Consider the following 13,179-nt stretch of genomic DNA (forward strand, 5'->3'; position numbering starts at 1 on the left):
TGTATACATTTCTCATATATCATGTGTATATATATATATATATATCTCCCATATTTCATGTATGTTTATATGTACATATGAGAGCATACTGTCACCACTGGACTAGATTTGTTTTTATTATATTATTTTATTATTTTATATTAATTTATTTTACCTTGTACAAATACTTATTTCATCACTTTGTGTGTGTGTGTGTGTGTATGTGTGTATATATATATATATATATATATATATATATATATATATAAAGTTTTCTCATCTTTACTAAGTAGATCAGTAGCATCAGAGAAAAAAAATTGAATTTTGTTGTACAATTCTACTGTAATGGCGCTTGAACCCAGGTCAGATAGGTGATGACAGCAACAGCCTGCTGGGTGAGCTACCACGCTTTAATGGTGGTGGGCCTGTGTGCTAAACAGTTAGATCTAAGAACAGGCAGAACAAGAGAAGTAAAGTCAGCGGTGGCGAGTTGAACCCTGGCTGCTTTGCTGCGAGGCAAACGAGCTCCTGCTAGAGTGCGGCGGCCATAGAAACGACCTGCGTGTATATTGCACTTCAAAGGAATGGAGGATGACAAAGCGAGAGGAAAAACTAAACACCACGCCGAGCGTGGAAGAATGGCAGCCCTGATCCACTGGGGAAAACCAAACTAAAACTTCCCAAACAAAACCAGAAAACAGAGGAACTTTAGTGGCTAAGGGAAGCCTTGGGAGAGAAATAGACTCGAGAGGGAAAACTGGAGAAGGGACATGTAAAAATACAGACACCCTTGCAGAGCAGAAGAGAGGTGTAGCACAAGGGCTACCCAGAGTTACTGGCTAGGAGCTTGACTCAGCACTTTCACAAAGACCCAGTATTGACCGGGTCACTGGGCTTATATAGATCTAGACTAGCTGTTGGGCATCAAGCCTGATTGGTAGTGTGCCTGACTCAATGCCTCCCTCTGGTGTCTGGAGGGGGCCTCAGCCTGCTTCCAACCCTTACATCTACTATATTTTATTCTATTAAATTCTGTTCTGGACTACCTTATGTAGATATTTATTTGATTATATATTAATTTATTTTCCCATGTACACATACTTATTTCACCACCTTGTTCATTTTAGTTTTCTCACCTTCTTTAATTAGAAACTCATCAGAGAAAGCAGATGTGCTGCCTTTATATTTTTTTGAAGAAAAGTTGATAATGTCCAAATCACTGTCATACTTTAAAAAGTATGTTGGAATACTCTCTTTTGCAAAACAAGGCACACAATTAAGAAACAATGTTACAAAGCTAATAAATATTACTAAATGTTTTCTAAGTCTTAACTGAGTCTATGAAAACCTGACTGAATAGAGGTCATTTTATTATGAAAAAAGCTGTTGTAATGTTTTCATTTTTGTCTTTTTCTTTCTCTGTAAATGATACATTCATACTTTCTTAAGATCAGAATGTGTGTTTACCTCTGTTATCAGTTTGCTCACTTCACACAGAATGAGTTCACAATATAGTTTAAAAAATGTAACAACAACAAATATAACGACAACAGACATTGTGCACACAAAATACTGTATATGCATGAACTGGTACTCTCCAAGAAAATGTTCTCCCAGTGCAGCAAAATATCAAAGACCAGCTTTTCTGTCCTCACAGGGTGTTGAGACCCAGCGCATCATACGACACTTTGAGCGTTCAGCACAAGTTTTCTCTGTCCGGCTTTTTGAGTAAAAGAGGCGCATAGAGACACTGTAGGTATACATAGCAAATGTCTGCCATCTGGCGGTCAGAATGTGTAACTACATTATGAAATAACTGTTAAATGGTGGGAGGGGCCTCAGGATTTTACTCTAGTGAAACGAAAGTTAAAAGAGAAAACCGAGTCAACACCAGAATCAAGCTCACGGCTTCTCTGGAATTTCTGAGAAGAATTAAAACCAGTGCAGGTAAACTAAGAGGTGGAACGTTTTCTTAATCTGCAGTGTTGAGGTAAAGTTGGAAATGATTCTGAGTTATACTTAGATGTACAAGTTTATTTCTGTAGTAGTGTTGCTGTTGAATCTACTTCCTGTAGTTAAACACATTTCTACCGTTGTACAAACTATTGTTTACTTTGACAATTTTTATAAAAGTGCTTTAGGTCTGTTAGATTTCAGACATACTTTACATTGTAAAGTTCAAACAGTTACTGTTTAAGTAGACAGAACTAGAGCAGACAGAATGTAGCTCACATAAAGAACAGGTATGAACAGGATGAGTCTGGAAAATGTGATTGATTTAAGATGGTAGCATTATAATATATATATATATATATATATATATATATATATATATATATATAAAATACACACACACACACACACACAGTGTGTACAATTAGACAAGTATTTTTGAGGATTCATTTTACTATTCAACAACTACAATGCTCTTGGTTAATCCAACATGTTAATAAACCTCAAACCAGAATATTTAAGAAAATAAAAGTGAGGTTTTTGTTTACTTAGAAGAATATGTGTGTGCATAATTATTGGACAGCTATTAGTGTGCAGATTATTACACAACTGCAACGGTGGCCCGAGTGCCGCAGGATGCACAGACTCCGTCGATTTAGTGAGACGTTTAATGACAGAACATTGATGACACTTGCGGCACTCACACATAACGACGAACAGTGTAGACAGGAACAACGATAGATCACGCTAACAATGGCCGTAACAATACCAATGACTAGCGATGAGGCACACACAGGCGGGGGTTTAAATAGACAGACAAACAGGTAACATCAACCCCTGTACAGGTGTGTGCCATGACGGAGGGTGTGGCTACAAACAATGGCGAATCCTCCCTGCACGCGGCAAAACATTTGATGGTTCTGTGATCACGCCCCAATATCTGGGCAATTTTAATTTTTCTTAGTAATGCTGCATCCCTCTGAAAGACCTTTTACAATTTTTGACTTTTCAGAGTCAGTTAAATCTCTTTTTTGGCCTCTTTTGCCTGAGGAAAAAAAGCTGCCTAATACTTATGCACACCTTGATATAGGGTGTTGATATCCTTGGGCCACACCCTCCCTCATTACTGAAATACACTTTACCTGATATGCTTAAATCCAATAAGCATTCAAGTTTATACAGCTTGGTGTTGGGAAATGTGCATAAAAATGATGATATGGTCAAAATACTCTTGCTTATAGTGTATTCATGTATGTGCATGCATAAATAAGCAGACATGTATTCTGTTTCTATATTCCTTCTCTCTTTTCCTTTATATACAGTTACACAATCAATTATTAATAATGAAATATAAATATCACTACACATAATTGGCAAGAAACAAATACACACACACACACACACACACACACACACACACACACGGGGACATGCACATAGACCCACACATGCATTTTTTCCCCTTTTTTTGAGGTACTGATACATATTTCATTTGTACAAGTATTTACATATTTCACATATTTTATGAATTTAATGTTTCACCTTTTCTCTGGCATTTTCTATTTTTGTGTTAATGTTCTCACTCTTTAAGTGATAACTGGTGAATTATGTATCATGACTAAAAAAGTCTTAATGATCCCCCAAACAGGGAGGATGCTGGTATTTATTTATTAAAAGACAATGTATACTGAGTCTTCTTTGACTGAATTACTGTGAAAATATTGGGAAGTTTTTGTGGATTCATCTCCTTCTCATGGTGTCTGTGTGTCTGCTCTGTCAGTCATGGCTTCCTCCAGCAGTGTCCTGTCTGAAGATGAACTCCAGTGCTCCATCTGTCTGGATGTGTTCACTGATCCAGTCAGTACTCCATGTGGTCACAACTTCTGCATGGTCTGTCTCAAAGAGTGCTGGGACAGCAGTTCACTCTGCCAGTGTCCAGTTTGTAAGGAGGAATTCTCTAAAAGACCTGAGCTGCGTGTGAACACTTTCATCTCTGCACTGGCTGCTAAGTTTAAGAAGTCAGTTCAGATTAAATCCACTAGCAGCCCACAGAAAACTGTCAAATCTCTGGTTCTGTGTGACATCTGCTTTGGGTCGAGAGATGCAGCCCTGAAGTCCTGTCTGATCTGTGTGACCTCTTACTGTGAGACTCATCTGGAATCTCATGAGAGAGTCACTAAATTGAAGAAACACCATCTGATCGATCCTGTGGAGAACCTGGAGGACTACATCTGCCAGAAACACGAGAGACCTCTGGAGCTGTTCTGTAGAGACGACCAGACATGTGTGTGTCAGTTCTGCACTGAGGGAGACCACAAAACTCACACCACTGTTCCTATAGAGACAGAGAGTGGAGAGAAGAAGGTAACAGAGATTTTGACATATTTGAATCTGAAAGGAATTAATTATGATATGCAGGAGTTTGATTTATTGTAATTTGTCTCTCTGCTATAGACTCAACTGGGAAACACACAGGCAGAAGTTCAGCAGATGATCCAGAACCGACTGAAGAAGATTGAGGAGATCAGACAGTCTGTGGAACTCAATAATGTGCGTGTGAATGTAAGGTGTAAGATGGTGCTGGTGAGGTCGACTGCCGTTGTGACTGCTCTATCCACACTTTGCACTTTTTTTGTTCCTTTTTGCTCTTTGCGCTATTTTCACGATCTCCCCTCTAAAACCCTTCTCTCTGCACCACGACGCGCATCTCATACAGCAGAGATGCTCTTATTTCTCTTGATATACATAACAGTCACCTCAAGCCGTCTCTAACCCCGGACCCAAGCTGGCTGATGGAGATCCTGAGGGAGAACAAAGGACATGACATGAGGAAAAGGCCTCGAGGAAAGCGAACCAGCGTCAGGAACAGGCTGAGGGCTCGGGCACACCGAGCTCCCTTACTAAGCATCCTGGTAGCCAATGTCCAGTCTCTGGACAACAAGCTCCACGACCTCTAGGCCAGGATAAAGGTCCAGAGGGACATTCGGGACTGCAGCCTCCTCTGCTTCACCGAGTGATGGCTGAACCCAGCAATTGGTGGACAGACCAGTTGGTGGCCGCTTTGCAGGACACCCTGGATGACGCAGACTGGGACATGTTCTGGCACAGCAGTGATGATGTCAGCAACTATATGGAGACAGTAGTGGGGTTTATTGGGAAACTGGTGGATGATACAATCCCAAGAGCCACCATCAAGACGTTTCCCAACCAGAAGCCATGGGTGGACAAAACCATCCGCAAGGCTCTGAACTCTCGCACTGCTGCCTACAACGTGGGGATCATCAGTGGGAACATGGACGAATACAAATCTGCGGCATACGGAGTGCGCAGGACAGTGAGAGTGGCGAAGTGGTGCTACGGGAGGAAACTAGAGTCACAGTTCCAGCAGAGTGGCTCTAGATCCTTGTGGCAGGGACTATGATCATGGACTACAGGAGCCCACCCTCTGGACTGATGAGTGTGGATGAATCTCTAGTGAACGAGCTAAACACATTCTTTGCTTGCTTCGAGGCTGCATCTAGCACCACTAACGCTAACAGTGCTGGCACCAACAACGCAAATGGTGCTATCGGCACAGCCAACGGCGCATGCGCAGAGCCCACCAGAGGACAGTGCCCTCTCATCATCACAGAGAGTGATGTGAGGAGTGTGTTCAAAAGAGTGAATACCAGGAAGGCAGCGGGACCAGACGGCATCTGCGGGAGAGTCCTCAAAGCCTGCGCAGACCAGCTAGCCCCTGTATTCACCGACATCTTCAACCTCTCCCTCACGCTTGGAATTGTCCCATCCTGCTTCAAGTGATCCACCATCGTCCCTGTGCTAAAGAAACCTCCACCTTCCGGCCTCAATGATTACTGCCCTGTTGCCTTCACATTGGTCGTGATGAAGTGCTTTGAACATCTGGTCATAGACTTCATCACCTCTTCACTGCCAGCTTCCATGGACCCACTGCAGTTTGCATACCACCACAACTGCTCCACTGGTAATGCAATTGCACATCTGCTTCACACCACACTCACACTGACCCTCATGGACAAAGGGAGGGGTAATAATGTTAAAATGGTGTTTGTCGACTACAGTTCAGCATTTAACGCTAGACTCACTACCAAGTTGGAGGACCTGGGACTGCATCCATCCCTGTGTGACTGGATCTCCAACTTCCTAACAGACAGACCACAATCAGTATAGGTGGGCAACTGTGTCTCATCCATCCTCACCTTCAGCATTGTAGCTCCCCAGGGTTGTGGCCTAAGCCTCCTACTCTACTCACTGTACACATACGACTGCGTGGCCACTTCCAGCTCTACCGTCATTGTCAAGTTTGCTGAGGATACCGTCGTCATGGGCCTGATCTCAGACAACGATGAGAGGGCCTACCTGGAGGAGATTAAAGACCTGGAAAACCGGTGCCAGGAAAATAATCTCTTCCTAAACATCAGTAAGACAAAAGAGTTGATTGTGGACTGCTGCAAGAAACAGGAGCGGCACTACCAGCCTGTGAGGATCAGTGGAACCACCATGGAGAGAGTAGACAGTTCAGGTATCTTGGAGTTCACATCTCCCCACCACATCAACTCCCTGGCAAAGAAGGCTCGTCAGCGTCTTTACCATCTCAGACGCCGAAGAGATTTCAGACTGCCCTCCAAGATGCTGCGGAACTTATACACCTGCACTATTGAGAGCATCCTCACGGGGAACATCACAGTCTGGTTTGGGAACTGCACCAAGCAAGACAGACAAGCACTCCAGACGGTGGTGCGTTCAGCAGAGCGCATCACTCATACAGAACTTCCTGACCTGCAGACCATCTATTACAAGTGGTGCCAGACCAAGGCCAGGAGGATTGTGAGGGACCCCACCCTTCCCAACAATAGGCTTTTCTCTCTGTTGAGGTCAGGGAAGCGCTTTCGCTCCCTGAAGACTAACACAGAGAGACGGAAGAGGAGCTTCTTCCCGCAGGCCATTCGGGCTCTGAACCAGGACAATTGATGGAACTGATGGGATTACTGTGGACTGGACCATTGTTCATGATAACATCATACACACTCACACAGTCATACATGCTCTTACAACCTATATTTTGCTATCTGCACTGCGCCATACTGCACACCTTCACCCCAAACTGGATAACTGCACAACTGCGCAATTGTATAACATCATACACGTTCTCTTATACACCCATTTTTTGTGCTATTTTCCCTGCACCATATTGTACTGTGTCATATTGCACACCTTCACCCTAAGCTGGAAATTGTAAAAATTGTAAATCTGTAAAATTGTATGTTGTATATAATCATATTCATACATTCCCTTTTGATTCATTATTTATCTGGGCATATTTATTCATTCATCCTCATTCGCATTTATCTGTTTATTTTTTCCCCCAGACAATTTCCACTTTATATCTTTAGTCTTTATTTTCTTCTTTCCTTTTTAAATACATTTTATGATCTATTCCAGTTAAACTCACATTACCCTGATCTGTATATTTTTATGGATCTCTCCTTGGCAATGGGCAGAGCAGTCACCAAAGGCATTTCACTGCCAGTTATACTGTGTATGACTATGTATGTGACAAATAAACTTTGATTTGATTTGATTTGAACTGCATCACAGCAGTGGTCTATATGGAATATTAGTAATGTAACCACCCATAAAGATAAATTAAACACCATGAGGAAATGTGTTTGTCTCCTGTTAGAAAACCACAGAGAAGGAAAAGGCAGACAGTATGGAGGTCTTCAGTTCTCTGGTGCGCTGTATTGAGAGAAGCCAGGCTGAGCTGCTTCAGGTGCTGGAGGAGAAGCAGGAAGCAGCAGAGCGGCAGGCTGAAGAGTTCATTAAAGAGCTGCAGCAGGAAATCACTGAGCTAAAGAGGAGAGACACTGAGCTGGAGCAGCTCTCTGACACCGAGGACCACATCCACCTCCTACAGGTCAGAGTCCCTCTGTTTCTCAATAGCAGTGCAGCACATCACAGACAGCCCTCCCCATCCTGAGGGGGTTCTCCTCTCTCGTCTCTCCTGTAGATGTACCCGTCCCTGTGTAGCCCTCCACACACCAAGGACTGGACTGACATCACCATTAACACTCCTCTGAGTGTGGAGACTCTGAGGAGAGCTCTGTCTCAGCTTCAGGAAACACTCAGGAAGGAAATGGAGAAGCTTCCTGAGATCAGTAAGTATTTAGTGATCAGTAAGACCTTGAGAGTTGGAGTAGAGGGGTTGTGTTGGAATGTTGTGTTTATTGTGCATCTATATATAAATCTCAATTATTTAATCCTATGTATTCTTCCTTTGTCATTACAGATTATTCTCTGTTAACAATGTTCCTCAGTGTTCAGCACTGTGCCATGAGTTCTTTCATGTCATTCTTACAGTGCTCTATTATAGTTTACACTAATCAGGTTTTTAATGAATTAAAATGTAAATCCCAACTGTGAGTGATTGTCTGTTATTCTTTTCCAAACAGAGCTGAAGAGAATTCAGCAATATGCAGGTGTGTGGGCTCTCACTGGTCACATGACTAAATATATACAGCATGTCTTCACTATGACACACTGTACACTGTTAAATGGGTTTAAACTGTGTCTCTTTCTCCCAGTGGATGTGACTCTGGATTCTAATACAGCTCATCCACATCTCTTCCTGTCTGCTGATGGGAAAGAAGTGAGACATGGAGACACACCACAGAATCTCCCTGACAACCCAGAGAGATGTAATCTTTATACTGATGTGCTGGGAAAGGAGGGGTTCTCCTCAGGGAGGTTTTACTATGAGGTGCAGGTCAGAGGGAATACTGAGTGGGATTTAGGAGTGGTCAGAGAGTCCATTAACAGAAATGCTGATATTACAGCTTCTCCTAAGAATGGATTCTGGGCTGTGTGGCTGAGGAATGAGACAGAATATGCAGCTATGGACTCTCCCAGTGTGTCTCTCTCCTTGAAGCAGGCTCCCAAGAAGGTGGGGGTGTTTGTGGATTACGAGGAGGGTCTGGTCTCCTTCTATGATGTTGAGGCCAGGTCTCATATCTACTCTTTCACTGGTCAGTCTTTCACTGAGAAACTCTATCCATACTTTAGTCCCTGCCTGAGTGATGGAGGTAAAAACTCAGCACCTCTGATCATCTGTCCTGTTAATGACCTTAGATCTCAGGTCTGATTTTTATTTAAATGGATGGTACTTTGACAGTAGCGAAAGCGTTTATTTATTGACTGAAAATTTGATCCAATTAAACCACAGATTAATTCTTTATTCCAGTCTTCTTACAGTTTATTATTATTTGGAAATCCAGCATCTATACCACATTAAATTCAGTACTTTACATAAGATTTGATATTATAAGAGATGAAAAATTAATGTCTGTATATGAATGACTTCTACCACATTACAATATAGTTCTTAATGCGACACCTCACCCAATCTGTCCAGTCATTTAAAAACAGGCTGTAATAATTTTATAGCATATTTCATTTGGGTGAGAAATTTACAAAGTGTTTAATATATGAAAATACAACAAAGTGTGTACAATTGTATGGCACAAATAAAACATCACACCAATCAATAAACACACACATATATGACATACAATAAGAAGGAGAAGAAGAGAAGCAATTTCTTCTCGTATAATAAAGCAGCAGATGGAGGAACTACTACAGCAGTATCATACAGCAGCAGGTGGAGGAACTACAGCAGTATCATACAGCAGCAGGTGGAGGAACTACTACAGCAGTATAATACAGCAACAGGTGGAGGAACTTCTACAGCAGTATAATACAGCAGCAGGTAGAGGAACTACTACAGCAGTATAATACAGCAACAGGTGGAGGAACTACTACAGCAGTATAATACAGCAGCAGGTAGAGGAACTGCTACAACAGTATAATACAGCAGCAGGTGGAGGAACTACTACAACAGTATAATACAGCAGCAGGTGGAGGAACTGAGTGAATTGAAGGATTGCTACTGCAGACACTCAGGAGACATCAGGTGGAAGGTGTGAAAACACTGATATGCTGTTAGAATCCTGAACAGTAGCAGCTCATTCTGATTAAACTACAGGACAAATGCAGTACATCACTGCTACACTACTGTTTTGTTTTGATTAGTAGTGATGGGCAGAACGAGACTCTGAAACAGTAACGCATTTGAAGTGAAAATGGTTTGGCGTTTTGAGGTATTTGAAACGCAGCTCTACTGTGCCCTCTGCTGTGCAAATAAAAATACTACACCATCATTGCTTCATTCACTTCGGTGTGGATAATAATCTTGTCCACACCTACACCACACACCATGCAGTGATGTTGGCATGCTTTTCTTTTATATCTGAATGTATGTGTTTCAACAAAGTATTTTGTTTTTATTCTCCTCATGTGCCATGTGATATTTGGTCGTGTGAGAATGACCTCTATTGAATGTACATCTGATGAGCACAGAAATAAACAGAAGTAGAGAAACATCAGAAATAGACTTGTGTGTTTTATTCTAGAAGATTATTTGTTCTGCTGGACCTGGACTTACTCTGCTCCTTTTTCACTGATGATGCCACCAGTTTCTGAGAACACGTGTTCACGGGGTTCAGAGGACACAGTCAGATAAAGATATTCAGGGGCCAACGTATGGAGACGGGGAATACTGCACAATGAGTCAGAATATTGACATATAATTAATTTATTATTTAAATTTATGATTTCCACCTATTTAATGCAATCAAGTTTCCAGGTCTGTTTTGGGTCACAGTCAAGGTAAGTATATTACTCGTACAAGTATTACAGTTTATTATAATAATTTAAATAATTGATTCCTTCGTAAAAACTAGTATTGTGTATGTTAACCTTTTTCAGTTTGCTTTATCATCTATCAGGCAAAATAATTTTCTTTTGTAGGAAAAGGGGCAAAAAAATCTCTCTCCTCAGAATCGGTTTTCCTCCAACTCAAAAAGAAAAATATCTGTCCGAATGAGGAACAGTCTGTCCTGGAGGAACGGGGTAGCATACATTCAGTAGTCAGGCACTGTGTTGGCTCAACATGAGAAGTCACCTTAAATCAATTAACTCAATTCACTTCTATGAACACAACATACATGAAAAAGAAAGGAAAAACTGACCTGTATTACAGGTCATGAAGGCTCAAAATAACTCCATTAACTCAATTATCATTGTCACATAAGCGGTAATTAACAGCTTACTTCGTACGAAAAACACTGAACATTTCGTGGCTAGTGATGAACCGTTAGGCTACATGATCTGTAATACTGACAAAATGGAGGTGAGATAGCAAGCTAGTAACTACTACAGGCTAGTTCTCACCTAAACACAGTTTACTCACAAAACTCTTCATGCTTAACTTGCAATTCATCATGTTCTCAATTTAATACAACAACACAGTTTTATAATAACCTTTCTACCCAAAGCTAAATACAGTTTTACATTCACAGTTAAGTAACTAATTTGTACTCGTTAGTCTAATAGTTCAGACTCACCAATCATTTGATGACTAATGAAGGCAGTTCGTCTTCATTTACTTCTAAAAATGTTCTCTTGTTCTTTTTTCTTCACTGTTTCTCTCTTTTGTCTGACTCAACTGAACTGATTTTTACTTCATTCGCATCATTTTTTAAGGGCAAAGCTGTTAAAGGTACAGGAAACCTTCATTTTACACTGCAGTCTAATTAACCGAATAGTTTTAAAGCTGCAATAATGATGAATTTCTATGTCTGTTAGTTTAATTGTCCACATCACATAAAACACTGAACATTTATGTGATGTGCAGAAGCCAGAGGTTAACCTGGGTTACGTATGGTAGTTACGTGGCTGACCAGTGCTAACTAGTGAGGGATCCCAGTTGAGGAGCTGTCCCTGCAAGGAGACCAGGACATAAGGTTTTCCTGGTGGGGTTTCCTGAGGAAGAGCTTTATTCAGTTTTGGCTTAATGTCTTCATGGAGATATCAGCGAACGGATGCCAAGATGCAGATGAAAGGAGGTACAAAATAATGAACATCTAGCCTGTCTTGGATTTAGTCATTTAGTGGTTTTCAGATACTCCAGATATTAATGGTCTGTTAATATCAGGAAGGGATGATGAGTGGCCTCCAGTCAGTACTACCAGTGTTCCAGTACTCCAGTCTCTTTTAGACATAATGAATAAACAGTCTTCCATTCATCTGGTATGATGTGAATGTGATTGCATGCATTTCTCAAATCTAATTTTGTGAACACCGTGGTGATTCTCCTGGGTTGAAGGGAACAGAATCAGATTATAGGGAAAGGTTACAGTGACTCACATGAGAGCCCTGGAATCAATGCAGGGACAGAGGCCATCATCTGTCTTTTCTACATAAAATTCCAGCAGCTACAGGGGACATGGAAGGGTGTATAAAACATTGAGTGAGGGCTACTGTGTGTATTTCTCCATAGTTTCAGTGTCTATGATATATAGAGGGTAAGCCTTAGATTTCTTAAGCAGGGGACTGTCAGGTAGCAGGTGCAATCGTAAGATCTATGATGGGGGTAACTTAGTGGTATGGCTTTTGCTGAAGACATCAGTGAAATCAATGGATTCCTTAGTTAATGTGTCAAGATCTGGTGTTAGGGAACTTCCTATGGAGGTGGTTCTCACAGGAACAGCTATGCATGTACTAAAACCGTGGTCACTCCAAGCAGTGAGTGAACCAAGAGATTCTGGGGTTGTGTTTGAAAAGCCAGGGGAGGCCCAAAATGATTATGGGCTGAGAGGATAATGAAAAACTGAATGGATTCAGTGTGGAAGCAAGCAGTTGTTAGAGTGAGGCAGTTGCAGGTCGATCTTTACTCCATGAAGTTCCCATCCACTCCTGAATTAGTGCTGAGAGGAAGATGTCTTTAGTCAGTAGTCTCAAAGTTAGTGGGATACAGATTTGTTTTGTGATTATATGAAGAAAGGCAGATCCTCTTACATAAGCAGCAAGGTTGATACCTGGATGAAACTAAATGCTTATTAGCCGTTCCCAAATCTAGCTATGGACTGTAGTGGCAGTGGTATCTCACTGGTTAAGGTAATTGACTTGTAATTGGAAGATTGTGGGTTCAAGCCACACCACTGCCAAGTTATCACTGTTGGGCCCCTGAGCAAGACCCTCAATTACTCAAATTGTACTCAGTTGTGATTGTAAGTTGCTTTTGATAAAAACATCAGGTAAATGTAAATCTAGTGGCTGGGACCAGGGTCATTGCTGTGTTAATTAGCCAACCAAGCATCTTCTCATTGGCTG

The 13,179-nt window shown here is 41.5% G+C and overlaps 1 protein-coding gene across 3 annotated transcripts; it reads left to right on the forward strand.

Annotated features, from left to right (window-relative positions):
- Positions 1 to 1,874: 1,874 nt before the first annotated feature.
- LOC113568806 (E3 ubiquitin-protein ligase TRIM39-like) lies at positions 1,875 to 9,184 on the forward strand. 3 transcript variants are annotated; one of them, XM_035519858.2, is made up of 7 exons: positions 1,875 to 1,969; positions 3,713 to 4,296; positions 4,387 to 4,482; positions 7,634 to 7,867; positions 7,961 to 8,108; positions 8,403 to 8,429; positions 8,535 to 9,184. In XM_035519858.2, exons 2-7 carry the CDS (start codon positions 3,715 to 3,717, stop codon positions 9,089 to 9,091), a joined length of 1,644 nt encoding a protein of 547 aa, XP_035375751.2. In that variant the 5' UTR covers positions 1,875 to 1,969; positions 3,713 to 3,714; the 3' UTR covers positions 9,092 to 9,184. The 3 variants fall into 3 exon arrangements, with proteins under 3 accessions (XP_035375751.2, XP_035375750.2, XP_081581507.1); XM_035519857.2 differs by having other exon boundaries at positions 1,886 to 1,926; XM_081725381.1 differs by lacking the exon at positions 1,875 to 1,969 and having other exon boundaries at positions 1,976 to 4,296; positions 4,387 to 4,530.
- Positions 9,185 to 13,179: the final 3,995 nt, after the last annotated feature.

This window comes from Electrophorus electricus, chromosome 13 (genome assembly GCF_041902795.1).
Source record: "Electrophorus electricus isolate QZ-2024a chromosome 13, ASM4190279v1, whole genome shotgun sequence".
NCBI lineage: Eukaryota > Metazoa > Chordata > Actinopteri > Gymnotiformes > Gymnotidae > Electrophorus > Electrophorus electricus.